Here is a 26,868-nt window from a genome sequence, read left to right as displayed (position 1 = left end):
TTAACCCATAAAAAAGGGCCCCCACCTCCTCTGACAGGCGCCTGGCAATCAGGGGCTGCAAACCGAAACGCGCCATTTCTGAGAGATCACAGAAATCCCCCCATTCCATCGGAAACCCTCCAGCCAAACAAAACAGAGGCTCTACCCACTTTAGCTTGAGTCAACACGTTCCCTTCCACTGAGGTTCTGTCCCACTTGGCTGCCCTTCAGCCCTGGGGCTTCCACCCTTCTGCTGATGCTCCTTTTTTCCACGAGTGCCCACCCATCCCCGGTGCTCCTGCAGCCTCACACACCGCGAGGGACAACGAGCACAAACCCAGGTGCACTCACAGGAACACCCCCACAGGATCACACGCCAGACAGCAAACGTGTGTTTGACTGAGAACAGCAAACACAAACCAGCTCCTTCTGCCCACAGGTAACCCCGTCACAGAACCCAGAAGGGACTGAAGTGGCACTGGAGGCCTGAGCTGCTCACAGCAGATCCTGTTGCTATGAGATGGAGTTCCCCTCCCTCCTCCACAGCCAGACCCCACCAGCTGGACTTCACTCCACTGCCACCCCTTTCCTGCTAAACAAACATCAGGCAAGGCAGAAACCAGGGGGGAAACAACCCCCAGCAGCCAAATCAGTTCTTTAGGAGGGGTTTAACCTTCACAGAGCCAGGCTGGGCCCTGCAGTGGGGGCTGGCAGGCAGCTGTGCTGCTGTCCTGCTGTCCCTGCCAGAGCTCCCACACCTCCCCACCCAGGCAGCACCACAGTGCCCTGTCTGAAACAAATCCTCCGACGGTGCTTAATTAGAGCCTTTGAATCTGGGCATTCCAGAGTTCCCCATTAATGGCTGGGAGGAGGTAAATGTGAGAGGAAAGCCTCAAAATTTCACCCAAAAGTGGAGGAGCACCCCAAGCAAAGCGCAGGAGAGCTTTAATATCAACGTTTTCCACCGAATGTGGGGTGGATTCAGCCCTTCACCCTGCTCTGTGAACCCCTCAGCACACTCTGAGAGCACCTCAGGGAGCAGCATCGTGTGGTGGATCCAAAGTCACCTTCTCTCAGCGCTGCAGCTCAGCTCCAAGGTGTGAGACTGAGCTTCCTGCACCCACAGCCACGTGAAAACAGGGAGGAAAAGTCTCCTTTAAAGTTCACATCCCTGGCACTTTCACTCACGAAACAGAGGCAGATGCAAATGCAGAGACAGCCCTTCCCAACATTAGAGATGCGGAATTGTGGGCGTCCCTGACAGATGAAGAAAAGCACTGGAAGGAAAAATATCCCAAAAGCGAGGAAAGGAGGAAAACACGAGCAATGAGCAGGTTCCAGGTTTCCCACAGCTCCGTGACCCAATTCTCAGCTGATACACAGTTATTGTTACTTGAACATTCTTACTCAGAGGCGGCCACGCCGACCCCTCTGCGAGGGAACGGGGGTCTCTCCAAGTTCACATTTGGGTAGAATGTTCTTCACACCCACAGGAGACGACTGAAGAAACAAACGAGTTTGAATCTAAACCACCTCTGAGGCCCAAGGCTTACAGTGAGACGCCGTTTCTGCTGATTACTGAGCAATTCCTGCTCCCTGAGGCACGTCCCCCCTGCTTCACTCGGACACTTCCAACGCAGCCCGGCACGGGACCGCTCCTTCCACGCTGACCACGAGGAATAATCCAGAGGTACAATCAGTCCTGCTGCTCTGACTGCACAGGCTGTTCCTCTGAGGAAGCCTCACGGCCCATCACTGCAAACTCCTGATTTCTATTTCCAGCATGCATCACACTAATCCCGCTCCACTTTGCATCCCGCTCGCTGACGCGGCACCTCGGCGAGCAGGACGCCTGATAACATTTTAATTCTGTATTTCCCCCTGTTTTGTCATCAATTCTCGGCTCTGGGGTGGTTAATGGGAACACAGCCCTGCATTGAAACCCTCTGCAAGGCTCAGCATGCAGCAGCCTGTGTTCCCAGGCAGCACTCCCTGCACCTGGAGCCAGGTACTCCCTGCTGTCACATCATCCATCAGGGACACAGCCACCTCCAGCCCCTGCTGGCAGGGACCCCGGGCTGCTCCCTGCAGCTGCAGGTCCTCTCCTCTCCCCAAAACAGCGTGTTCCTACCCAAAAAAACCCGACAGAAACATTTACACTGTCAACAGTGAGGCCCGGGGACAAATAAAGCTGCAACAAGGGGGTGGGAAAAAAAGGGATCGAGTGTTCTTATCTGAGCAACAACTGAGCAGTTACACAGGGAGCCCTGCTGCCATTTTTAATAAAATGCTTCTATTCAATATTGTTTACTGTCAACAGCCCTTGGTTATACTCAGCTGAACAATGCACACACAGCCCTGGAAATCCCTCAGCTTAAGCCTCAAACTGGGGCGTATTTTTCAAGAACTCCAGCGTGACATCACCTTACTCCCCTTTCCCAGGTCAGATCTCAGTCACCTCAGCAACAACAGCCCCTGAAATACGTTCCCAAGAGCTTGGGGACACGGCCACCCAAAATTCTTTGTACTCACACGGGGGGGTGTGGGGTTTGTTTTATTTTTTGTCAGAAAAAGTGATTTGCACAAACAAATCCTCGGCACGCACGTTAAGAAATCCGAGTATTAAACCCACAAAAGGGGGCAGTGGATTTAATATTCGGAGAATTACTTACATAACCCACAAAACTTCACTCTGTGGCACCGAAGTTGAAGGCGTTTGAGGAGCTCATTAAAGATTAGTGGGATGTCACAGCAGCCAGTCCAGCAACAGCAGCTCATTTATTTCCAAGTTTGCAGCACAATCCATCCCAGGGCGCTCAGTGCCACGAGAAACAAACTTCAGACAACGCTTAAAACGCTCAGAGAATTCTCTAAAAAGCATAAACCCTCTACTTAATTCTGCATTTTGAGCAGTAGGGGAGACAGTCCCTCAGTGCTTTGATATCACGGGGTCCCCCAGACCCAACACCAGACACTTCATCGCTCTAGTTCAGTGTTTGCTGCAGGTAAATCTGAAAAACACCTCACCAAAACCCCAACCAGCCCAGCACCAGGGGTTTAACTCCAGCCAAGCCCTGCCAGGAAAGCAGTGCCATGGCCTTTTCAGCTGGCAGAACCTCGAGTGCCAGCGTGGGCAGCCCCCAGCTCAGGGAGTGAATTCCTCATCACCAAAGGGTGAATAAGTGTCTTTTATGCCCTTTTATGCTCTGGGATAAGCAGAGCAAAGCAGGACGTTCCTGCAACTTCATTTTTCTTAATTTTTAATGCTAACAGAGACACGGATGGTCCCTTCCAGCTCAGGATATTCTGATTTTATGATTATCCCAGCCAGGGAATGGACCCTCCTGAGAAGCCACTGATTTTGGCATCGAGCTCCGTGCCCTGACAGAGGGAGGAAAATTAAAGATATGCAAATCTGAGCTACCTGCTCTGCAACCTTCCCCCCCCACCCTCAGCTCCATCCCGCAAGGGAGGCTCACAACAAAGCTGCACCGAGAGCAGCATTTGAAACGCTGGGAAACAAAGACGAACCCATGGCAAAAAAAAAAAAGAACAAAAAACCAAACCCGAAACAACACCAAAAAAAAAAAAAAAAAAAAAAAAAAAAAAAAAAAAAAAGCGCATGCTCCGAAGAGATTATGGCAAAAAAAAAAAAAAAAAGAACTTATTCAGAAAGTGGGAAGAACACGGGGTTTGTCTTCTTTTTGTGCCCGAAGTTCCTGCGGCTCCCCCGCCCCAGAACGGGCTGTCCCGGGGTGTCCCCCTCCCGCCCCGCATCCTCCGCTCGGGAACGAGGGGGAAGAGGCCACGGGGAGGAAAAAACCCTCCCGGGATGGATGGGGAGGGAGGGTCGGGTCACCCGGCCCGGAGCAGCAAAGGCTCCCAGATTGGGGTCTGCTGGGGGGTCCCCCCGGGGTCAGGAAGGTCCGCCCGGGGTCGGGGGATTCACTCGGGGGGTCCCCTGGGGGTCAGTCGGGGGGTCCGTCAGGGGGTCCCCTGGGGTCTGGAGGGGGATCCCCCCCCACAGACGATGCTCCCAGCGCGGGGTCCCCGGGGAGGTTCAGTCGGGGGCTCCTCAGACACGACCCCAACCCCGCAGCCCCAGGCGCTTCCTCCCTCCCCGCGGCCCGAGCCCGGAGCCTCGTCCCGCTTCCCCGCCACCTCCCCGGCCATTCCCGTCCTCCTCGCCGTCCCCACCCGCTCCCCCCGAGCCCAGGATGACTCCCCTCGCTCACCTTCCGACAGCTCCAGCTCCAGCTCGGCCAGCTGCTCGCGGACCTCGCGGGGCAGCGAGGAGACGCCCGCGGGCGCGGGCTCCGCCATGGCGGCGGGGCAGGGCCGGGCCGGGAAGGGGCAGGGAAGGGAAGGGGCAGGGAAAGGGCAGGGCGGGCTCGGCGCGCTGCGGGCTCAGCGGCCGCGGGGCGCGGGGGCAGCGGGAGCGGCCGCAGCCTCGGCCGCCATCGCGGAGCGCGGCGCCGCCGACACGTGACCCACTCACCCCCCCTCCTCACAGAGCGCGCCCCCGCAGCGCCCCCGCGCGGCCCCGCCCCGCACTGCGCTGGGCGCGCGACACCCCCGGGCGGCGGGATCGCGATATGGGATCGCGATATGGGATCGGGATATGGGATCGCGATATGGGATCGGGATATGGGATCGGGATATGGGATCGTCCCGGGGCCCCCTGCTCCCTCGGCCCGCAGACGCTCCCGGTCCCGGAGCGGCTCCCGATCCCCCCCATTCCTGCTCCTCGGTCCCTGGTCCCACTCCAGGTCACCGGTCCCGGAGCCGCTTCCCGTTCCTGCTCGTGGAGCTGCTCCCGGTCCCCATTCCCGCTCTCCCATCCCAGTTCCCTCTCCCGGTTCCCAGTCCCGCTCCCCCATCCCAGTTCCCTCTCCCGATTCCCATTCCCAGTCCCCCATCCGAGTTCCCTCTCCTGGTCCCAGAGCCGCTCCCAAGCCCCGTTCCCTCTCCCGGTTCCCATTCCCAGTCCCCCATCCCACTTCCTTCTCCTGGTCCCAGAGCCGCTCCCAAGCCCAGTTCCCTCTCCCGGTTCCCATTCCCAGTCCCCCATCCCAGTTCCCTCTCCTGGTCCCAGAGCCGCTCCCAAGCCTAGTTCCCTCTCCCAGTTCCCATTCCCAGTCCCCCATCCCACTTCCCTCTCCTGGTCCCAGAGCCACTCCCAAGCCCAGTTCCCATTCCCAGTCCCCGCTCCCACTCCTCATTCCCATTCCCAATCCCATCCCTGGGTGTGCAGCGGGGCAGGTGAAACCTCAGCCCTTCCCGGGTACCCCCCATTCCCCCATCCACACACACCACTAAGAGCTCAGGGATTTGGGTTTTAGGGGGTTTTTTGTGGTTTTTTTTGGTTTGTTTTGTTTTGTTTTTCTCCTTTAAATCAGCTTTATTTTTCTAACTGTTATTTCAAATTTCCCATAGCACCTTGGCAATGTCAAAAACAAATACAAATACATGTATTATCATTTGAACATTTAAAGCATGAACCTACTTTACACTAATTTTCGTTTTGGACAGTTTTGACAACAGGAATAAACCAGAACAGACAGTCTAAAAGCCAGATAAAGTCGCTTTTTTTCTCCTTTCCTACCACTTTGAAGAGAGATCGTCAATGCCAAGGGGAAGCTGGATTCATCCGGGAGGAACAAGATGTCTGTAGTAACTCGAGCTCAATATATTATCTGAATATTTTGTATTCTATAAAAATTAGAACAAAACCCATTTATGCACAGTCTGTTTACATTTGAAGTTGCTTTTTTTTTTTTCCTGGAAACTGTATCCATAACTGAAGCTCCATAAAAATAAACCTCTGGTTCTTAAATATAAAACTTTAAAGTTGTTACAGGTTAGTTTTGCAGATGGATTTTTTTTATTTTTTATTTTTCAGAAATAAGTCGCTTTAACTCCATTTCAAGTCCTCCCAACTGTACATTAAAAACAGACTCAATGAACCTCTTGAAGTGCCTGAGCTAAAGGCACTTAAGAGAAGAGCCAACTAAAATACTACAACAACCCAAAATTATGTACCATCCTAAAAGGAAGCTCAGACTATATGTAATATATACACGCAAAGAAAAGCACGATAAATCATTCAGATTAATGGCAACAATCTTACGTTTGAGAAGGAAATATCAAAATTAGAAACAAACAACAACAACAAAAAAAAACACCTCTATTGCATATCTGTAGTAATCAAGGATTTACAAAAAAAAAAAAAAACCTCATCAGAAGCCGTTTCCCCCCGAAGTGCATTTCTGTTGCATCGTCTGTAATACAAGGGTGCATTTTACAAATTTAAAATATCATCTGTACATACCAGATATCTCAGCCCAGGGGAACCCACCTGGGGACAGTAAAAATCGCGGACAGTTTCAAGACAATTAAGCTGCTATCGACAAAGAAGTAAGGCCATAGCTATTTAACTACAGTAAAGCATTGATTAAGTCACTTATTTGCTACTGATCTGCCACAGTATCATCTTTCTCTTCTGGTTAATAAGTGGGTTACTTTATTTTATTATTTTTTTATATATTTTTTATTTTTTTTTAAACCTACAGCTAGAACTGCACCATCATAAAACTGTGCCAGGCTAATTTAGGAAAAAAAAAAAACAAAAACCAAACAAAACGAAAAACAAAATGAGAGCAGGAATGTAAGATACTATAAAACTAACTCAACGTTAGAAATCCAAAGAAATAGAACGTTTTTTTGCACTTTTAATCTATCACATGCAAAGAATTCCTCCTCTTTTCGCTCCCCGGCAGAAGCACAAGAGAGGGGCCCCATCTTTTCTGGGAAAAGAAACTCAACCGGGAGGTGTTTCTGCCGCTACCAAACCTCTGAAAACCAAAGTCCCAGCTCCTAAAACTGCACCTTAGGTGGGATTTGCACCTCCTGGAATTTGAGACCAGCAGAGCAGGGCAATTTGCCTTTACATCCCCCCAGGGACTGCCCAGAAGGGACCTCAAGTTGTCACCTCAAGTGTGACAGGGACAGTTTGAGCTCTGCTGACGCCACGATCCAGCTCCAGTGCAACCCCTGAGCTGCTCCAGCAGCGGGCCTGGCTCCAAACCTTTGCTTTGTCCCAGTTTGCCCAGTCTGTCCCAACAGCCAAACTGGTGGGGAGGCACTCGAGGCCCTGCCCAAGCCCAGCCCGAGGAGGAGAAGGGAAGAGCCAGTGCCTGAATCCTGGTGCACAACTCCCACCCCACTGCGGTGTCACAGCCTCTGTGTCGACTTGGGAACTTCCCCCTGCTTGGAAAAGGATGAAAAGAACCAAACCCCGAACCACAGCTGGAAGGGAAAGTGAAATCCCTGCACCCAGGGACGAAATAAACGATTCCCAGCACCCCAAGCTGAGAGAAGCTGGGATATGCTGGGAACAGCCCAGTCACTGCCTGACTTGCACCCACGGCACGAGAGCCACGATCTGCACTCCCAGGACACACAGAGCATCCCTTCCCCATCCCACACCAGGGCTGAACCGCGGCTGGTTGGGTTTTCCCCACCCCTGATCAGTGCAGGAGTCACCATTTCACCACCCAGGTCCTCTCAGCACCCCCAGGTCCCTCCAGCAGATGGATCAGGGAGTTCTGATCAACACCTGCAGCAGCCCCTTCCCACACAGCTCCCGCCTGGATCAGCCAACAGCCATCAGGGCACATCTCCCCAACCGCCTGTGACCATCCCACAGGTTCACTTCGTTCCAGCTGGGCTGCAGGAACAGTTCACAAGCCATGAGAACGAACCCAACTCTGCATTTTCATGGCATTTCAGAGCTTTTGACACACGAAATGTTTCGAGCTTCCCTGTCATTCCAACCAGCGCAGCGTCACCCAAGCAAAGGGAGAAGGGTCTGGGAGAATCCCTAAACTGTAGATGTGACCATTAATTAAAATTAATTAAAAAAAAAAAACAAAACAACAAACCTCCCAAACCCAGTACAGGTAGTTTCAAAGTGAACAATGGTTTTGGTTTTTAGATAGATAGATATATATATATGTATACATAGCAGAGGATGGGAGGGAAGGGCAGGAAGCTGAGTCGGGGGAGGTTTTAGGTGGGATCTCAGGAAAAGCTTCTTCCCCCAGAGGGTGGGTGGGCACTGGAACGGACTCCCCAGGGAGGTGGTCACAGCTCCAAGCCTGTCTTGACTTCAAGAAGCGTTTTGGGCAACGCTCTCAGGCACATGGTGGGATTTTGGGGGGGTCCTGGAGTTGGACTCGATGATCCTGACGGGTCCCTTCCAACTCAGCCTATTCTATGGTTCTATTGACAATCCCATGCGTAGAAATGAACAGTTAACTGCATAAATACATTATATCGTGTTAATGAATCAACTCAAAGCAATTGCCAAGCTGAATAATAAGTTAGAGAAATGACAACTCTGGCTTTATATATATATTTATAAAAATAAGATATGAGTGTTCTCCCAAGCAGTTGATAGAGAATTCCTACTGAGGCCCAAGTCGCCGAGGGTTATCTGGCTAAGAACTCAGAAGATGAAAAATTTCACAGTTATTTTAACTGCCACTTACATTCATTCTATGGCAACACGAGCATATATTACTAAGATGGTTATGGAATATATCACAATTGAGTTTTCCAGTGTTCACAACTTACGACTTTAAATTTGTACACTTGCTATTCACTAAAACAAAAAAAAAAAAAAACAAACAAAACAAGAAAAAAAAAAAAAGGAGAAAAAAAATAAAGATGTGATTCTTACTGCTGGAAGCTACTTTTCCCCAACGCTTTTATACAGAACTCTGAACCCTGGCATGCTGATTTTGGCAGATTAATGCGCTGAATGTTCCTATTTCGGTCATTAATCACCCTCAAACTTAACCACTTACTGCACAATAGTGTTGCAAATTCAGTCAGCACACAGCTGGCAAGGTGCCACCTTTCCAGTAGCTTCTCTGAACACGAGGGGGGGGGGTTTCAACTCTTCACTTTTAGTTCCACTTTGAACACTCACAACAAGTCAGTCTCTACTACATGAGCTGTAAACAACGAGTTCCCCAGGTGTAAGAACCCCGATTTCTGGAGGCCAACAGCCCGTTACAGAGGCAGGACAAAGAAAACCCGGCCCTGGTTTTTGCTGCCAGCCACCCAGAGATGATGGTGAGCGCCCAGAATTCCCCACCTGTAGCTGGAATTCCGGGCTCTTTTTACCTGTGCAGCCACACAAGGTGCTGTGGAGCCACCTGTCCGTCCTACACTGGGCCTGCCTCAGGAAAAATGCACTAAAGTCTGTAATAAAGAAATCAGAGAAAGTAACAAGAGAGGGAGAAGAAAAAAAAAAAAAAAAAAGGCAAACAAACAAAACCCCAAACCTAAGAAGTTGCCCTCAAAAGGAGGCGAGGAAAAAAAGGGCAAATTAAAAACTCTGACGTGCTCCTTCTGCCTCCTCCCGTCGCGTCTCCCAAGATGCTTTTTGCTGTCCACGCCCCTCTCTCATCTACAAGTCCAGTATCCTGCAAAAATTACACTTTAAAAAGCTTGCTGAATGAATTATTAGTAAGGTCAAGAGACTCTACTTCAAGCTGGAAACACAAGGTTTACTACAGTAGTACATTCAGTTTCCATCATCAGTGACTAAGGGATGACGGCAGCTCTGGCTGCCCTCGCTCCGCTCACGCCGCTGCAGAGGGTCTGCAGTGCAAGGCCGTCCATGGCACACACACCAGCCCACAAGCCAAATGTTAAATAGGTTAAAAAAAAAAAAAAAAGTTCTAATTTTACAGAAATGCTCATTATCTTTTTTTTTTCTTTTCAAAAATAATAATTCTCTTATCCTTTTCCTCCTACGCCGAGGGACAGGTTAATTTCGTCAAGTCAGATCCTTTCGCTCTGTCAAAACGCTTACTTTCACAAGCCCCAAAAACCGATTTCAAGCAGGAAACCCTCTGCAAATTAAAAACCAAAAAAAAAAAAAATACAAAAATTATAATCTCTATATTTATAGTGATTGGAATCCTCCAGCATTTGTGAGATCGCTTCTTAAAGAGATGAATTTTGGGACCCCCTCCACAACTCCTCCAACGCCAGCCACGCTCCACAGTTCAGAATTCCCCTTCCCGAATCCTTCCTCCTCCTCCCAAGTCTCTGCTGCTCCTCAGTCCACAGCTCCAACTAAACAGAGGATCGTTGGCTGGCCCAGCGTTACTTTGGTGACCGCGGTGGCACGAACTGCTCCTTCCCGACGCGCCGCGGGGCTCCCTGAGGCGAAGATCTGCGTCCAAACTGGCGCCTCTGTTCCCTGATTTTCCCGGCGGCCCCCCTGGGGGCTCCGCTGCCGCGGAACCCGGAGAAATCCTTCCCTCGACCTTCAGCCTTCTCTGGGGGGGCCTTCTCGGCAGCCCTGTCGGCCGAGCCGTTCTCCTCGGCCTTGGCGGGGGCGACGATGTTGGCGCGGTGCTCCCGCAGGGGCTGCACGGCGGCCGCGGGCGGCTCCTTCGGGGGCTTCTGGCAAACCTCGGCGTAGCTGAGCTTGCGGGGCTCCTTTGGGAACGAGGGGAAGAGCGAGGTTGATGCGCCAGGAGCGCCTCCCAGCCCGGCCCGGGGCCCGAAGGCGCAGCAGCGACACCGGGGAGGGCGAGCAGAGAGAGGGTGTGCTGTGAGGAAGCTCCCCCTGCTCCTGCTCTGGGCCTTACCTGAGTCGACAGGGCAGGAGCTGCACTTGCTTGAGCAGAAGGTGAGGAGGAGCTTGTCCTTGGTGGCTTTGCTGCACTGACAGGGGACAGGGAGGCTGGCGGGGAGGCCTGGCTGGCCACGTCCTTCGGAGCAGACACCTCTTCTGGTTTGCTCTCCGGCTGGACCGTGCTGAGAAAGCAACAACGACTTCACATTAAAACCCACTGGCACAGAAATGAACATTTCAGAGAGTATTCCCTTGCTCTGGAGTCACAGCTGCATTTCATCAGAATGGAACGGCACAGCCATTCCTGCCACCATTTGTTATTTCCATCTGGTGGCCTCTGGAGAAGCTGCCAACCACAGATGGAGAAACAACAAACACGATTGCCACCGTGCTGGACACTGCTCTGAGACACTGCTAAAACAGGCAAATGAGTCAGCAGTGCCCTGGCAGCACAAAGGGTCCCCATGCCCTGGGGGGCACCAGGCCCAGCATCGCTGGGCAGGGCAGGGAGGGGATTGTCCCGCTCTGCTCTGAGCTGGGGCGGCCTCACCTCAGTCCTGGGGGCAGTTTGGGCACCACGAGGTAAAAAAGGTCTAAAGCTGCTGCTTTAGAGGGTCCAAAGGAGGGACACAGGGATGGGGAAGGGTCTGGAGGAGCAGCTGAGGGCACTGGGGTTGTTCAGCTGGAGGAGACTGAGGGGAGACTCCTCAGGGTCTGCAGCTCCTCCTGAGGGGCAGCTCCAAGCTCTGCTCTCTGTGAGCAGGGACAGGACCCAGGGAAGGGCTGGAGCTGTGCCAGGGCAGGCTCAGGTTGGATTTTAGGGAAAGGTTCTTCCCCCAGAGGGTGTTTGGGCACTGAACAGGCTCCCCAGGGCAGTGGGCACAGCCCCAAGGCTGCCAGAGCTCCAGGAGCGTTTGGACAGGGTGGGATTGTTGGGGTGTCTCGTGCAGGGCCAGGAGCTGGACTCAGTCCCTGGGGGTCCCTCCCAGCTCAGGATATGGAGTGGTTCCCTGGATTGCCAGGTTCTCTGCACACCTCAGCAGCACAGGCTCGCTCTGGCTCGGGGAGCTGGCGCTGCTGGCGGGCGGTTGGGCAGCGCTCGGCGTCTGTTCCTCGGGAGCCGGAGCCGGGCACGTGGGCAGCGAGTCTTTGCCTTCCTGGACACAGAGCACAAACAGGGCAGATGGGCTTAAACTGCTCCTCAGCACGCCACTCACTGCAGGGCAGCTGAGAAGTGGGATGTTCCCAAAGGCTGCTCAAGTCCTGGTTGTGTTAATTTGACTCCTTTGGGAGCGTCCCCTCTAAAGCAACCCCTCCCTTCCTACGGGCAAACCACACAGTGTAGGAAAGGAGAAACAGGGCTGGATCATCCCAATTATCAGTGCTTAGTCCCACCAGCCCAGAGAACAGACTCATCTGGAAAGATCCCATGCCCACGCTCCACCACACTGCTCCTACTCCAACAGCCACCACTCCTCATTTCCCTGCTGTATTCCTGAACATCACCCAGCTTACAACAGCAGAAGCGCCAGAGCTTGGGCTGCATTCCCACAAAAAGCCAGGAAAAAGGCACTGTTCTGGGATCAGACACAGCATGAAGCTTGGGATTAAAGCATTCCAGTGTGTGGCTCTGACAAACTGACTCTTTAGCAGGGAAAAAGGGAGCCCCAGCCCAGGGATGCTCCTGTGTGTGTGAGGGAGATGGGACTGGGCACCTTCTCTTTGCAGACTCCTTTAACGATGTCGGACATCCTGCTCTCCAGCACAGGCTCCCCTGGGATTTTCACTGTGCTGCCAGGCAAAGGTGGGAAATTTGATGCAAGCAAGTCAAACTTTGGTGTCTGAGTCTTTGTTTCTGCTGAAGGCTGAGGTCTCTAGAGAGGGAAAACACCCGTTAGCAGAGCCGTGACACCGAGCAGGAAAAGCCCCGAGCACGTGGCCAGGGAAACTCCTAGAAAAACTGTTAACCCCCAATTTAATCCCAGGGTTTAAGGGCTCTGCCACTCCTTCAGTAACTGCAGAGCCAACCCACTGCCCCCTTTGAGCAAGTCCCTGCAATAAGGGAAGGGGAACTTACTGAAAGCCGGTCGTCGTCCCGTCTCCTCCTGCCTCGGAACACGTTCCTCCTTGGAAGGCAAGAAACCCTCAGTCAGTGCCTTGACCCTGCTCTGCACGAGGGAACTTGGGTAGGGGATTCACTGAACCCCCAGACACAGCCCTGGGATTCCAATCTCAGGAGGGGTCAAGGCTCTGACGCTCTTGGAACAGAGCAAATACAGGAACTACTTCTCCCTCTCAGCCCCAGGGATGAGCATCGTGTCACCAAGCACAGGGACAGCTGTAATTCTACAGTAACCAATTTATTAGTCTGACTTCTCACCAATCTGCCCTGGACACTTCTTTTAGTGTCCAGTGTCTTTTCAGTGTCTTAACCCTGAATTAACAGAGCAAAGATAAAACCACCTAATCTTAAAATATTGCAGAGCACCAAATTCCCAGCTGAGGATTTGCTTATTATTTACAGCAACGCAGCTGCCAACTTCACCTCAGCAACTGGTTTAATTCTGGGGACAAACCCGTGATTTTAAAATTAAGAGCCCTCACTATCTTACTGCCAGAGTAAATAGCAGGTGGAGACTCAAGCAGGAAGCTATTCCTGCTCCCAGGTCAGCTTTTATCCCTCCTGGTTTAGTTCAGTGCCAGTTTTCTCGAGGTTGGCCTTTCCAGAAATGCCGTTTTGTGCCCGTGGTTGACGACAGCAGACAGGCCCCAGCTCGTTACCTGCCCCTGCCGACGCCGTAATCCCCGTTCTGCTCCAGCTGTGCCGTGGGAGAATCCTTCTGGGAGTAGCCTTGGTCTTGGTGCCCAGCTAAGGGGCTGCTGTGTCTCTCCATCACGAAATTCCTGGAGCTGGCTCTGCCCGGGTCCCCCCCGGGCACGGCCCCGAGGGCGGGCGGCCCCTCCGCGTGCTCCGAGCCGCTGGAGGAGCGGAAATGGGGCTTCACCCTGCGGAGACACGACATCCTAAGGGACCCCCAGGCTGCAGAACCCCCACACAGAGACCCCCACCCACGGCCCACGCCACATTCTGAGCTGGAAGGGGCTCACGCAGGGGTCGATGGCTCAGCCTTGGTGTTATCAGCACCCTGCTCTGACCAGCTGAGCTCACCTCGGGGCCAAGAGGGTCAGGAAGTACCACAGCTCAGAAGTTCTTCCCTATGTACATTCATGAGGAATAAAGATATTTGCTTTCCCCACCTCCACCTGTTCCTCCCGCTATGGTTTTCCTGCAGCCTCCTCTCCAAATGTTGCCATTTACAGGAAATATTGAGATCGTTGCCCAACAGACACCAAAGGGGGGAAAAAAAACCCAAAACAACGAATCCAAACCCAAAGAGGGATTTTTGCTTTGTCTGGGCCTGCAGCACAGGCACAGGGCACTGGAAAGGGGCCTGGAGAAATGAGCTGAGCCCAAGGAACAGATCTGGCCACAGGTGAACAAACTGAACTGAGAGATGAGGGCAGGAGTAGATGGTGACTGAACACGGGAGATCAGGCCAGGGCAGCTGAGCCCCCCTCCAGGCAGAGCCAGGCCCAGCCCTGCTGTTCCCATTCCCAAACCCCCAGCACTGACTCTGCAGTTCCCAATCCCCAGACATTTCGCCCTGTTATTGATTGTTCAGCATTAAAGCTGCAGTTCCCTTGAGCACAGACACAGCTTTGCACGCTCAGTGCTGCTGCCAAGTTCAGGCACAGGGTCCTAAATGCACAATTCTGCAGAAAAACTCTGCCCCAGCACGACATGGAACAGTTTTCTGAGGCAGCATTTGGGTGCCTTGGACTGTTTTCCACTCCTGCCTTTTCCAGCAGCACCAACCAGCTGCAGAAATAGAGATAAAGAACTCAAACTGTCTCTCTCCCCTCTGGTCAACTCTGCACACCTCCTAATTTAAGGACAGCAGGAGGATTTTGCACACTTATTGTTTTTAAACAGTCTCATTATAACATTCTGTGCAATCAGAAGAAACTCTCCTATTGCCAGTCCAAACCTGACTCCTCCATCTCCCTTTCCCACCGTGATGTTGCAACAAATCAGGGCAAAATAAATACAAGTGGCTTAAACAAATGTTTAGCTATGGAGAAAAACCCAACACTTAACTATTAACTGCCTGCAGGACGAGACAAATCAGGCTTAATGGGCCAGCACAGAAACCCAAAAGCAGTAGCTGAATGAACCCCTCTGAACGAGCTCTTCTGCAGACCAGAGATTAATTCACATTTCACAGTTTTGAGAAGCACCAAGAACCAGTTTTAAGGCCCACAATAAAGTTCAAGTTTTCCATCAGCAGAGCCCACGAAGAAGAGGAGGAGGGAAGTTAACTGAATCCTTCCATTTTGCTCAAGTTGCTCTCAAAATGGCAGATCCCCAAGTGCTTGTCCAGCCCTCAGATCTCATAATCTTACCCGTCATCGAGAAGGCCGCAGTCTTGTCTGGGCAGAAGAGCAAAGCAGGAAAGATGAGGAAAGATAAAGGAGGGGAAAGGAAAAAAAAAAAAAAGCAGAGAGAAGGAGAGATGATGTGGAGAGAGCAGGAGGAAGGAAGAGCAGAGGAAGGAAGAGCAGGAGCAAGGCTGCCCAGAGCCCGACCGTGACCTGTTCTCTCTTAGCGCGATACTTGATCATCACTGGGCCAGAACCTGCACAGTCCCACCCTGAAGCTGCTATTGAGTTTTACAGACTTTAGTTTGGGCACAACTTAAGGCAAAAAAAAACAACAAAAGAGCCAAACCACCTTTGTAAAGATGGGAGCTGAGCAGCTGCAACTGGAGCAAGAGGAGTCGCCCTCCCAGTCCCACAGTCCAGACTCTGCTGGGTCACCGCAGGGCAAATCCTAAAGTTCCCCTTCTGCCAAGAGCCCCCGACCTGGGCTGCACCACAGACCCACTCACAGCCCCGGCAGTTGTCAACTGATTCCTCCAACACCATGAAAAGCAATTCCCGTGGCCCCTCTCCGAGCTGCACACAAACAATTCCCACCCCCAGGTTACTGCTCCATTGTATTCCCAGAGCGCTCCAGCAAGACAAAGTGTTTCCTCCTCCCCGGTGTTTATATCCGAGCTGAGTCCTCACAGCTCTCAGGAAAGATGGGGATAAAGCAAATAAATTACAGGAACAGACAGCAGAGCTCAGGGCATGCGACTCCCACTGCAGGAACCCAAGGGCTCTGCAAGGCTGATCCCAGCAGGAAAGGCTTATGTTAGTGCTGCTGGAGTTCATAATCTGCGTAGAACAAACATAATTACAAGTATTAACTTAAGAGGAAGTTATTTATTTGTCTGCAGAAATTCCTCTGAGGCTTTTAAAGGAGTTACCTTTGCTCTCTCCAGCACGTGTGTCCATTATTTTAATTTTTTTTTATTTTTTTTTTTTAGGATTTTAAGTTGCCACCATGATTTTTTTTCAAATCAAGTTGAAAAAGCATCACACACGTTTGATAAGTGAAATAAACAGCCTGGTCCCACCAGCAGGCCCTGCATGTGACACACAAGGAACACCTGAGGATGTCAGCAGTGTAAGTTTTTCCAAGAGCTGTCTTACCGATTCCTATGGAACGGGCGACCTATACTCAGGGAAGCAGCATTTGTTTTATATGATCCTGGTGTATTAAAGCCATTCACAAATCCACCATTGGGAAAGGGGGCCTGCAAGAGACAGAACACTCTCAGTGGCTGAGCTGCAAAGGAAAACGTTTGCAGATTTACGAGGAGCATCAGCAGGTTGTGATTTCACACTGGGCTGCAGCAGCATCTCCTGTGGTGTGAACTCGCTGCTCCAGACAAACCAAACCCCCCTGGTTAACAGCCTGAACCTGCTTCAGCAGAGTTCCCCCGCTCCTGGAAAAGCTACAGACCCTTCCAGCAGCACCAGGTGCTGGAAAACAGAATTTCACACCGGATGCCCCCAGAAATAAATGGCAGACAGCGGCGAGACTGAGAGCCTGTCTTGCTTTATCAGGTCCACAACACAAATGCCATAAAAGAGAGAGGTCTGACCAGGAAACCAGGGCACTCTACAGCTGGAACAAACCCCCTCAGCCTCCTGATGATGAACCAACCCATCCCTGGGCTGCTCCCCTGCTCGACTCACCAGTGGTGTCTCAAAGTAAGGTGCAGGATTTGGAGACCAGGTCTGAGGCACGATGCTGTAGATGGAGTACTGCTGAGGGCTATATACAGGCTGCATGAACAGGGGGGAGGCAAACTGGGCCTGGGTCTGCACGGGCTGGGGGTACACGCTGGAGTCCACCACCCGGTAACCGTTCTTAGCGAAGAACGTGTTGATGGCTTTTATCCTGGCCTGCAAGACAGCACAGCACGGCCCTCCTCAGCCCAGAGAGGCACAACACGGAACCTTTCCTGCCCACTGAGTTGAAACAGCAGGGATGGGAAGGCTGGTTGCTGCTCCTGACTGAAAACTGGTAGAAGTCAGCCCGGATCACACCCTCACACAGCGACAGGGGGAAGGACACACGGTGCCTGAACCATAAAATCTGTCAAGCTGAGGATAAAAGTGCAGCAAGGGCTGTCCAGACTCCAGTGGTGGCAGCTCCTCTCACAGCACAGGCGGCTCTGCTCCAGCCTGCTCTTGTGCTGCAGCCAGCTCAAGGCTCACAGGGGCAGGAATCCCTCTCCTGAGCTCTGCAGACCCAGATTCTGGGCAAAGTGGAGAAGGGAAGACGGCACAGGAATGTGTTTCAGCCCCTCTGGGAGCAGCGCTGTGAGTAACCAGCAGCCACTGAACTGTGATTTGTCAGAGCTACCCATGACCTCATTCATGTTTCCAGCCTTCAGAGCAAGAGTTAAGGGCCAGCCCACTGCTAATTCCCTGATCCCACCCCCTCAAAAATGATCCCCAGCATCCAAACAGAAACAGCACAATTCCAACAGAAACCCCAGCTAAATAAAGCAGCCTCACCATTACTGGCTTGCCCTGAAAGGTTTTCACTTCTTCCCTTAGGTATTTAAACGCCTGCAGATACAAAAAAAGAAAAAAAAAAAAAGATCAACATTAGAATATCTTGATAAAATTTTACTTCCCAAAGGGTATTCCATGATTTAACACGAATGTGCAGCAATGTGCTTCCCTGTTAGCCCAGATAAATTCATTAACACTTAAAATTCAGGGTTCCAGTGCCAGCTGTGGTCACTGAGTGCTGAGGCAAGACAAGGGAATAACCTCTCAACTTCAGCCTTATTGATCAGAATTTGCCAGCAATCTCTTAGAACAACAGAAGGGGGAATCAGTACATAAATATTTCTCTCAGCTACAGGAAGCACATGTGCACTCCCCTCGAGCAGGGGAAGGATTGAGCACTGGGATGTTGGGGTTGGAGGAGGCCTTACCTGCTGCGCGTCTGTGTCGGACTGGAATGTGACGTACCAGTTGTTGTTGTGAGCAAACTCACAGCTGATCACCTTGGGGCAGTTCTCGTTCTTAAACAGGGCCTTCACCTCCTGGGGAGACAAACCCAGGGCAGTTCAGGGCACTGAGGAGATGCTGAGTTCGCTCTCCAGCTCCTCCCTCCCGTGACCGGGGATGTTCTTTTATTCCTCTGAGAGGCTTCCCAGGCACCCCCTCATCTCAACCCACAAACCCCACCCCAGGCCTCCCAGGGTCCCCAGGTAAATCACAGCAGGATCACACGGTAAGAAAATCAAGACCTGTGTAGAACTGGTGATACTTCCATAGGAAACAGTGCTGCTTAAAATCAGGAGAGTCACAGAGACAAGAATGATTCCATTCCAGTCAAGGCAACCTGAGAGGGTTTTTTTTAATATCTTTGCAATAATCAGATTGGAAAGAGGGGGACAAGCAGCTGTTCGGTGTTTGCATTAAAAGAACTCATTAAAAATGCTGGTAGACAAACACCCTGTGTTACAACTTTAAAAAAACAAAGAGCTAAATCATTCTGTTCGCCAAGTATCAGGAGGAATTTTATTATCCTCCCTCCTCTGAACATAATGAGCTCAGCTCACGCTGGGGCACAATGAATGAGAAATGTTTAGTAACATTTCTTGCTGCCAAAACAACCGTCTGACTTCAAGTAAAGTTACTGCTGTGACAAAAATTCAGCCTGAATTCCAAGCTGTGCCCTGGACTGATTTATTTTTGGATCTGAAAAGAAACCAGTTCAAACTTCCTTCCAGAAAAGCCAGGCTAGCTCAGCTTTGGTGGAAAAGAAAAAAAAAAGGAGTTTACTTAAGAAGGTTTAAATATAGTAGTAAATATTGGGAAGGCACAATGGCAGTAAATTTTTGTTTTGGCTGTTTTGACAACGCACCCGGGCGGAAAAAAATGACTGATGTGGTTCACAAGAAAAATATCCCTGTTTAATCACATGAAACACCAGCTGACCTTTTCCTGGTGCTGTTTGAAGCCCTGTTGAAGATACCTCTCAAAAACACCAAGCTTTATTTCCCTCCTCTCCCCGTGTTTACCTCTATGGGTGTTGTCTCAGGGATCTCACGGAGGATGATAATGCACCGCTTGTGGTTTGGTCTGACTTTCTCCCCTCTCTCATCCACTTGTACCATAGGAGAAGCTGAAAATTCAAAGGGAAAAAGTGGGACACCGCGCACATCTCGGCAGGAACAGGCTCTGTTATGGAACTTGGAACAAAGAAGGGGAATTCAGGAGTCTGGAACAGCCTCTTACTCAGCCACGTCTGCAGAGTGAGGGTCCTGTCACCCTGTTCCAGCACAAGAAGCCACAACCAGCTCAGAGACTGAACCACCTCCCTGAAGCCCAACAGGATTCTTTGTCCTGCTGATGCAGACCCCCAAACCCCCAGACTCACATCTCAAAACTTCAAGAATAAGGTCCATATCCGTTGTCAGCTTCTTAATCCCTTCCATGTTGGCAATTGTCCATATTGGAACAAACTGATCGCTGTCCATCTGAGACATCAAGTAGAGATCCTTGGAAAGATTCTCGCTAAAAAGACATAAAGTGGTGATTTCATAAAAAATCCTGAACTTGACTCCCAGAAGACTCAAAAAACCAGGATCACTACAGATTTAAATACTCCCCAACTCCACTCACAGCCAAAACACCCTCAAACTCTGTCTCCTGGAACAGATCCCAGCAGATCATTTTAGTAAAGGGTTTATACCACGCTGCACCTACCGGGAGAAGCAGAATTCAAGTTGTTTCCTCAAGCATTCCCTGATGTCCTCTGTGGACACGGCGGAGGGGCCGTCACCTGGAAGGGACCACACCCCCTGTCAGATCCCAGTTCCACATCCACAAAACCAAGGACACGTCTCATTGCCCAGGAAAAGGATGAGTCCCTCTGGGTAGGACCAGGAGGAAAAGCCCATCTGAGGTGCTCCAAGAACTACGAGCTCTCAACACGGCTCCGACCCCACCGTGTGCGCCTGCTCGGCCGAGTGCTGGAGCCTCCTGGGCACCCATGGCCATGCCAGGATTCCTCCTCGGTCACATCACAGCTGCAGCGAGCTCCAGGGGGTTACAGACACCGACAGCAGCGGCTGAACCCGAGCACTCACCAGACACTTCATAGATTTGGTATCCCAGGTCTTCGGTGGCCAGGACAATCCCGTTCGCAGAGGCTTCATCGGCTCCTGTGCCGTTCCTTGTGGCTTCGCAGGACGGGGAATACATCACTTCATACTGCTTGCAGCTGTCCTCTGAGAGCTCTAGGTTACCTGCCAGAGGGACACAGCAGCAGCAGGGAAACCCCCGTGAGCTCCAGGACACTCCCCACGGGAAAAACCTTGGCTACCAACACTAAAACAAATACCCAAAACCTGCTGCAACTGAGAGCGTCTCGAGTCAGTCTGTATTTCTTGGACTTTGTATTGGAGAGGACTTTCTAGTTCTCCAATTTCAGAAGGGTCTTCTGGTTTGCACCAGGCCCTCGGGGATAAGTAAATAAAAGTAAATAAAGGATCCTGACACTGATCCCCAGAGTGGGAGAGGATCTAAAAACCAGTCTTTCTACGTGAAATTTAAAATATTTAAGCGAGGTTCCTGAAAACAAGGGGCGAAAAATCGCTTACACTGCCAGGATTGCTTCACTTTGTTATGAAGAGACAAACGAGCTTCTGTCGGGCAAAGCACAAACGCTCCTCGCTTCTGCTGACTTACCAGAAACCTTTGACAGGGCCACACCAGCTGAATCCTCCCTTCTTTATCCCTAACTTTGACTGAACTGTTTTGCAGGGAATCTTCTGCCTCCTCTGCAGCGCTTTTGAGTCACCTCAGCTACCCCTGGGGTCGAGTCTGAGCCAAACCAGAGCGCTCAGCTCTGGGTGACACTGCCCGTGTGGTCAGGATGGAAGCAGCTGAGATGGAAGAGGCTGAAGGGAGGGCAGCAAACTGTGGACACTGGGCACTCTGAACTGCAGCACAAGCAGCTCTCAGCAGCCCCTCGGTGCTCCCCAGGACTGCAGGTGGCCCTCAGACCTCATTTTCCCGTTCACAGGGTCCCCGGGTGCCAAAGTGCAGCGACATTTCCACACATCTGGCACCCTTGCTCCCTCTTAGCGCGTTACAGGGTCATCACTGGGCCCCCTGGATCCTGATCCCTGCCCAAGTGTCCCGTCCCAGTGGAGCTCTGACACCTCCTTGACCCCCCAAACCAAAGCCCACCGGTGAGACCCATCACCTCTGCAAACCCCCTGCTGCCTCCTCACATTTACTGCACACTTTTTGCTCCCTCAGCACTGAGAACCTCCAGGACAAGAGCCAGGGAGGCCGAACACGCCCCGAGTGTCCCCCAGCACGGGACGTGTCCCAACATCTCACCCTCGGCCGGAGTGCCCGGGGCCGCCGCCGTCTCCTGCCACGTGTGCTCGGTGCCATTTGAGGGGGGCACGGCCTCACCACTCCCCTGGGGGACTTCTTGCCACACTTTGGCGTTGGGGTTCAAGCCAGCCCCCTTCGATGTCACCTGCTGGAGAGACCAGAACACCTGTGTGGGTGAAAACAAGCCGGGCGAGCCCCACCCAGAAGCCAAGCCAGACAAATACAGGAGAATTTAGTGATTGTCTCTAGAGTTCCACATCTCAAGTTTGTCTACCCAGCTATTAAAGCACCTATGTGATTTTTTTTTTTTCATTAATCAAAACAGGAAAATCCTTGGTGTTTTCCAAGTATTTCGTTTCTACCTCCATTAGAAGTGTTGCCTTCAACCTCTCTCTATTGACATCCGACAACATCAGCGGAGGCAGCGGCTACCGGCCAGGACTCTGGGAACTCATAAGCTTTTAAAGACTTGACTGTCATAATGCTCCAGTCCCCTTTCACCAGAAAGGGAAATTTTCCCTCCTCCAGACCCCTTCCTAGAAAGGAAGGTAAAAAAACATATGTCAAGGAGCAGAAACTGTATAACTCAAGGAATTAGTGACATCTCTACTAACCAAGCACCACCTGAGCTGTGCCAGGGATTCCTCCTGAACTTACCTGGGCCCTGCCCCGTTCCCCCAGGAATTCCCTACACCTTGCACACGTCAACAGACACAAATCATTTCCCTGAACTTGTAGCCAAGGAGATTTGGAAGCGCCAAGACAAACTTACACACCATCCCAGCCTGCTGGGGGGGAGAAAGGGATCTCCTCGCCTTGGGATGGGGCAGCAGGGACCACCATCAGAGGGAGAGGGTTGGAAATGGGACAGACAAGAGGAACTGCTGGATTCCAGCCTGGAAGCTGACACAGAGAAATGCTCCCTCCCACAGCACAAGATGGAGCCCTCCAAGGTCCCTTTCCCAGAGCTGCTCACGGGTATTTGGGTGAGGAGCCCGACAATCCAGCACACAGGAGGAACGTGGCAGTGGCTTTGGCTCCTTCCATGCAGACAATAAAGCCACCCTTTATCAGAAATTCTCCCCCCAGGACATTCAAACACCCCACAAGCCGCTAATACAGCTCCTCCAGCCACTGCACGATGCTCCACTTCACCCCTGCTGGACTTTAAAAGGTGAAAGCCATTAATCCAGCTCACATCCACAAACCCCCAGATAAGGAACTTGGATATTTCAGAGCCTGGGTTCTGAAGTTAAGGAGTGGCTCGCTACCAGGCCTCAAGCACAAAGCACAAGGATAAGGAAGCAGTTGCAAAAGCTTTAGAGATAATTCCTCTGCCAAGGTCACACCTCGTGCCAAAGCTGTTTGCTGCAAGGACAAGCCCCAGGCCGGTAAGGAGAAGCCTCCAAGCACAGGAGAGGTTCAAGACAACCACGAGAGAAGCAAAACAAGGGCCACGACTCCTGCAAAGCTCTGAGACTCAAACCCCTCAACACACAACGAATTCACACAGCAAGCCTTCCCCTCAGAGCAGTTCCCCAACAAAACAACCTGAGAGGGAAGTCCCAGGAACCTGCTGCACCCCCAGGCTCTGTCCCTGCAGCTCAGCACCTCCACACTCCACCCTGCTCAGCTGCTGGGACACAGCATCACCCATCCACGTGGACCCAGGGACCCAGACCCAGCAGGTCCCAGTTCTCTGACTTTACTTCTCATCAAAGCAAAATGAGACAAGACACAACCAGGAGATGATTCATTCTTCCCTAAAAATAAACTTCTGCCTCGCTACCTCCATCTCTGAGGGAAGCACTGAGCTCAGCCTGAAAGTAATTTGAAGGAATAGCTGTGATAAAGTGAAACTGAAACACTTTTGGGGGCAGTTACTGCACTCCTGGAGGTGATCAGGACTAAAAGCAGCTCTGGGCATGGCAGATGATGCTCCTCACCTTAGGACATCACCAAAGGCATAAGTGGTACCCCAACTGAAATCTCAGGTGAGAAGGGCTCAGAAACCAAGCAGATTGGGGCTGGTAAGGGATGGGTGGCCCCTGAACAATGGCTGGGACTCACACCTGGAACAGAGCATGGGCCACTTCCCCCGGGCTGGAAACCCTCAGTGAGGTGGAACACAGCTCTGCACAGCCCAGCCCCGCTCTCAACCCTCTCAGCAGCAAAACCCCAAGGCCTGGAGAGGGTAAAAAGTCCCCTAATTCACATCAGCTTTTGGGAAGTTCACTGTGCCGGGCCCCAGGAGCGGCTCTTCAGAGGAGAAGGCCAAAATATCACCCCTTGCTTGTTTAACTGAGGCTCCAGAGCCCTGGCCTGTGGGATTGGCTGCAGCACGATCCTCCCAGCTGCTATCGGGAACTTTCATGACGAGGTTAAAGCTTTACAGAGTGACAAAGGTTGGGAACACTCGCTGGGATCCACGAGCTGACAAAGCTGCCCTCGGCACAGCCTCCCCTCTTTCAGCAAACGTGGATCAAAGATCTTCCTCCAGCAATTCCCCCCCCCAAAAAAAATGGGCTATTGAAGCCAATTCTCATTCTGAAAGGATGGCAGAGGATATTTTTCTTATTGTAATTACATCTAAATTATATTTAACCAGAGTCAATTAAGCCAACAAAAATGCAAGCGCTCAGAGGTTTAAAGCATTCAATTTTAATATTAACTCAAATTATCCTGCAACCAAAATCTTAACCCTGGGCTCGTGACACATTTCCCAGAGCAGACAGAGAACTAAAAGCTGAAAAAATCCAGAAGAGAATTTAACAAAACTTGCGAGGGGGAGAAACTAAACCTTTTCCAGAAGTGGAAACGCAAGCAGATGGAAAAACCCCAAGGTCAGCAAAGCCACGGGAGGCGGCGGGAGAGAAACCTTGTGCTGGCTGGGGGAGAGGCACGAGGGAACACCCCTGTGGGGGGCTCAGACACGCTGTGGGCTGCTGGCACCTCCTCAGACAGCAGGCACTGTCACCTCCTCAGGGGGGAGTCACCTGTCACCTCACAGAGCACAGGTACCTGTCACCCCCCCGAGGGGAGTCACCTGTCACCCGCCCAGAGCTCAGCCAGGCTGTGGGGCTGCACAAGGAGAAGCTCCCTGGGAGCTGCCAGCAGGTCTCAGGTAACAGTTCTGTGCTCTGAATGTCCCAGGGAACTCTCAAAGCCACATTAACTCCAATGCTCACGGGAGTGTCGCTCCCACCGGGTTCTCCAGGGGCTGGGACGGGTGCCCCCTACCCAGGGGGGCTGCATGAGGGGGTACCTGTGGCAGAGGGGTGTGAGCAGGGGCAGTTTGGGGGGGCTGCTCAGCCAGAGGGAAGCCAGGGAAGCTTGCACAGCCCTGGATTTCCAGCCTTTCACCCCCCTGGAACACACAGCCTTCCATTTCCCCAACAGACTACAGACAGATGGGATCAGGAGCATGAGCCCACCTGAGCAGAGCCCCCAGCAGCCACTACCAATCCCATTTTCCCCCAGTGCATTTAATAATATTCCTAATGCACCGAATTATTGACTGTGAACAGCACACAGGTCCTGGCTGTGAGGGAGAAACAAACATCAGCGTGTGACACAGCACAGGCCTCACAGGGCCCTCACTGCAGCAGGTTTGGAGATAAAACACCTTACAGGAAAACCCAATTCCAGCCCCCTGTGCATCCTGTGAAAGGCTCCACTCAGTCACCATGACCACACTTCAGGTGGGTCCAAACCAAACACCTACAGCAAAACACTCAATCCCCCTGGAAACCTCGAGGCCTCCACCACTGTCCTGTCCTGGGCCTTGTTTTCCAGGCACCCCCAAAGATCCTGAGCTAAAGCTGCTGTTTGCTCCTGAGCATCCAATTGCAGGGTCCCAGGACACCCAGCCCTGAGCTCCAGCCCCTGTCCTGCCAGGGAAAAGGCACCTTCAGAAAGCCCAGATGGTCTCCATGAACTCAAAACTGAAATTACTGAGGCCTCCAGAACGAAGCTCACTGAAACTCCCAACACTACCAGAGAAAGGAGATCAGACAGAGCAACCAAAGCGGAGTTTGTGCTTTCAGGGGGACGCCCCGAGGTGGGGATGTGCTCCAGCTCCCTCTGAGCTCAGCCACAACATCACCACCAGCCATGTGCTCCCCTGGCTGATGGGCTCCAGCTCCACTGCTCCCTTCCAGAACCTGCCTCGTGTGCTCCAGGGCCCTCTCACCACGCTCAGCCTGGGCTCGTGGCTCCCCCCAGCCCGAGCAGTTCCTCTTCCAGCCAAACGCTGCAAACCCAGATCCTCGAGACCCGTCACCGTCCTCACGACAACTTTTATCCCTCTCGGGTGAAGCCACGGAACTTCCAGCTCAGAGCTGAGGATGGCGATCCTTCCGCGGTGCCTTCGCTTAAGAGAGAGGGGAGGTGTTTCCCGAGCCTTTTTTATGCAGAGGGTCCGAACCGCAGAGCACGTGTCGGTGTTTCGTGTTAAGAGCCCACCAGCACCACCACCCCCGAGAACCCCCGAGCAGCCCACCCAGGCAGAACCCCCCCCAAACAGGGACCCCCTGAGCTGGAACCCCCCGACAGACCCAGCGCAGCTCCCCCGGCCCCCTCGGTCCCCTCAATCCCCACCCCCCGAGCCCGCAGCTCTCGGCTCCGCGCACGTTTCGGGACAAAACTCGGTGCAAAGTTTCCAGCGGCCAAGCCTCGGCCGTCCGGCGAAGGCTGGAACGGCCTCGCCGAGCCCGTGAGAGGCCTCGAGGCGCCGCAGCCCCGTCCCGGGGCCTCCGGGGACACCGCGCCCGCCCTCCCCGGTGACCTCCAGGGCCGGGCCGGGCCGCGCTCCGCGTCCCACCGGGCCCCGCCAGCGGCGCGGCCGCCCCTTCCCCCGCCGCCAACCACCCCCGGGGGGTTTAATTAGCGCAATTAACGAGGCGCCGCGCTCGGGCCCTGCGCGGCGGGGCCGCCCGCGCCGCGGAGGGCCGGGCCGGGGAGGCCCCGGGGAGGCCCCGCGTGTCCCGCGTCACCTTCACGGCCGGGCCGCGGCGGCCCCCGAAGGTCACGGCGGCGCCTCCCGCGCTCCCGGAACCTTCCAGAGCGCCCCCTCACCCCCCCAAGCCCGCCGCGCCCGGATCTGCTGTGTCAGCCCCGTCCCCTCCCCCGGCGCGGCGTGCGCGGCCTCCCCGCCGCCTCCTCCTCCTCCTCCCGCGCCACATGGCCCCGCGCCGCCGCCGCCTCCGCCTCACCTCCACGAAGAGCAGCATCGCGCCGCCGCGGCCGGCGGGCCCCGCGCTGCTCGCCCCGCGCTGGCCGGAGCGGCGATCGGGACACGGCGGGACACGCGGGCTCCGCCTCCGGCCGCGCCGCCCGGCCCGGCCCGGCCCGCCCCGCCGCCTCTTCCGCCCGCTGCGAGCGCGTCCGGGGCACGGCCG

The 26,868-nt window shown here is 53.0% G+C and overlaps 2 protein-coding genes across 8 annotated transcripts in view; both read right to left on the bottom strand.

Moving 5' to 3' along the window:
- The window catches only part of DIP2B (disco interacting protein 2 homolog B), a 56,629-nt gene extending 52,264 nt beyond the window's left edge, over positions 1 to 4,365 (bottom strand). For 2 of the 3 annotated variants that reach the window (XM_050330981.1, XM_050330982.1), the window contains exon 1: positions 4,215 to 4,365. In XM_050330981.1, the coding sequence (XP_050186938.1) occupies positions 4,215 to 4,302 (88 nt within the window). In that variant the 5' untranslated portion in view covers positions 4,303 to 4,365. The remainder of the gene's footprint in view (positions 1 to 4,214) is intronic. The other variant, XM_050330980.1, reaches the window with a different exon arrangement.
- A 985-nt stretch (positions 4,366 to 5,350) lies between these two features.
- LARP4 (La ribonucleoprotein 4) lies at positions 5,351 to 26,811 on the bottom strand. 5 transcript variants are annotated; one of them, XM_050330986.1, is made up of 16 exons: positions 26,683 to 26,811; positions 21,470 to 21,617; positions 20,209 to 20,367; positions 19,826 to 19,901; positions 19,497 to 19,633; positions 19,138 to 19,241; positions 18,043 to 18,153; positions 17,615 to 17,668; positions 16,787 to 16,996; positions 16,238 to 16,341; positions 13,421 to 13,645; positions 12,717 to 12,765; positions 12,355 to 12,513; positions 11,675 to 11,796; positions 10,653 to 10,821; positions 5,351 to 10,500 (listed from the first exon to the last, which is right to left on the bottom strand). In XM_050330986.1, exons 1-16 carry the CDS (start codon positions 26,698 to 26,700, stop codon positions 10,162 to 10,164), a joined length of 2,184 nt encoding a protein of 727 aa, XP_050186943.1. In that variant the 5' UTR covers positions 26,701 to 26,811; the 3' UTR covers positions 5,351 to 10,161. The 5 variants fall into 5 exon arrangements, with proteins under 5 accessions (XP_050186943.1, XP_050186944.1, XP_050186941.1 ...); XM_050330987.1 differs by having other exon boundaries at positions 21,470 to 21,614; positions 26,683 to 26,715; XM_050330984.1 differs by lacking the exon at positions 26,683 to 26,811 and adding an exon at positions 21,832 to 25,932.
- Between the last annotated feature and the right edge of the window lie 57 nt (positions 26,812 to 26,868).

Source organism: Myiozetetes cayanensis, unplaced genomic scaffold, assembly GCF_022539395.1.
Source record: "Myiozetetes cayanensis isolate MyiCay16 unplaced genomic scaffold, myiCay2020 scf47, whole genome shotgun sequence".
Taxonomy (NCBI): domain Eukaryota; kingdom Metazoa; phylum Chordata; class Aves; order Passeriformes; family Tyrannidae; genus Myiozetetes; species Myiozetetes cayanensis.
Note: the sequence above shows the minus strand (reverse complement) of the source record. Positions and strands in the feature narration are given on the sequence as shown.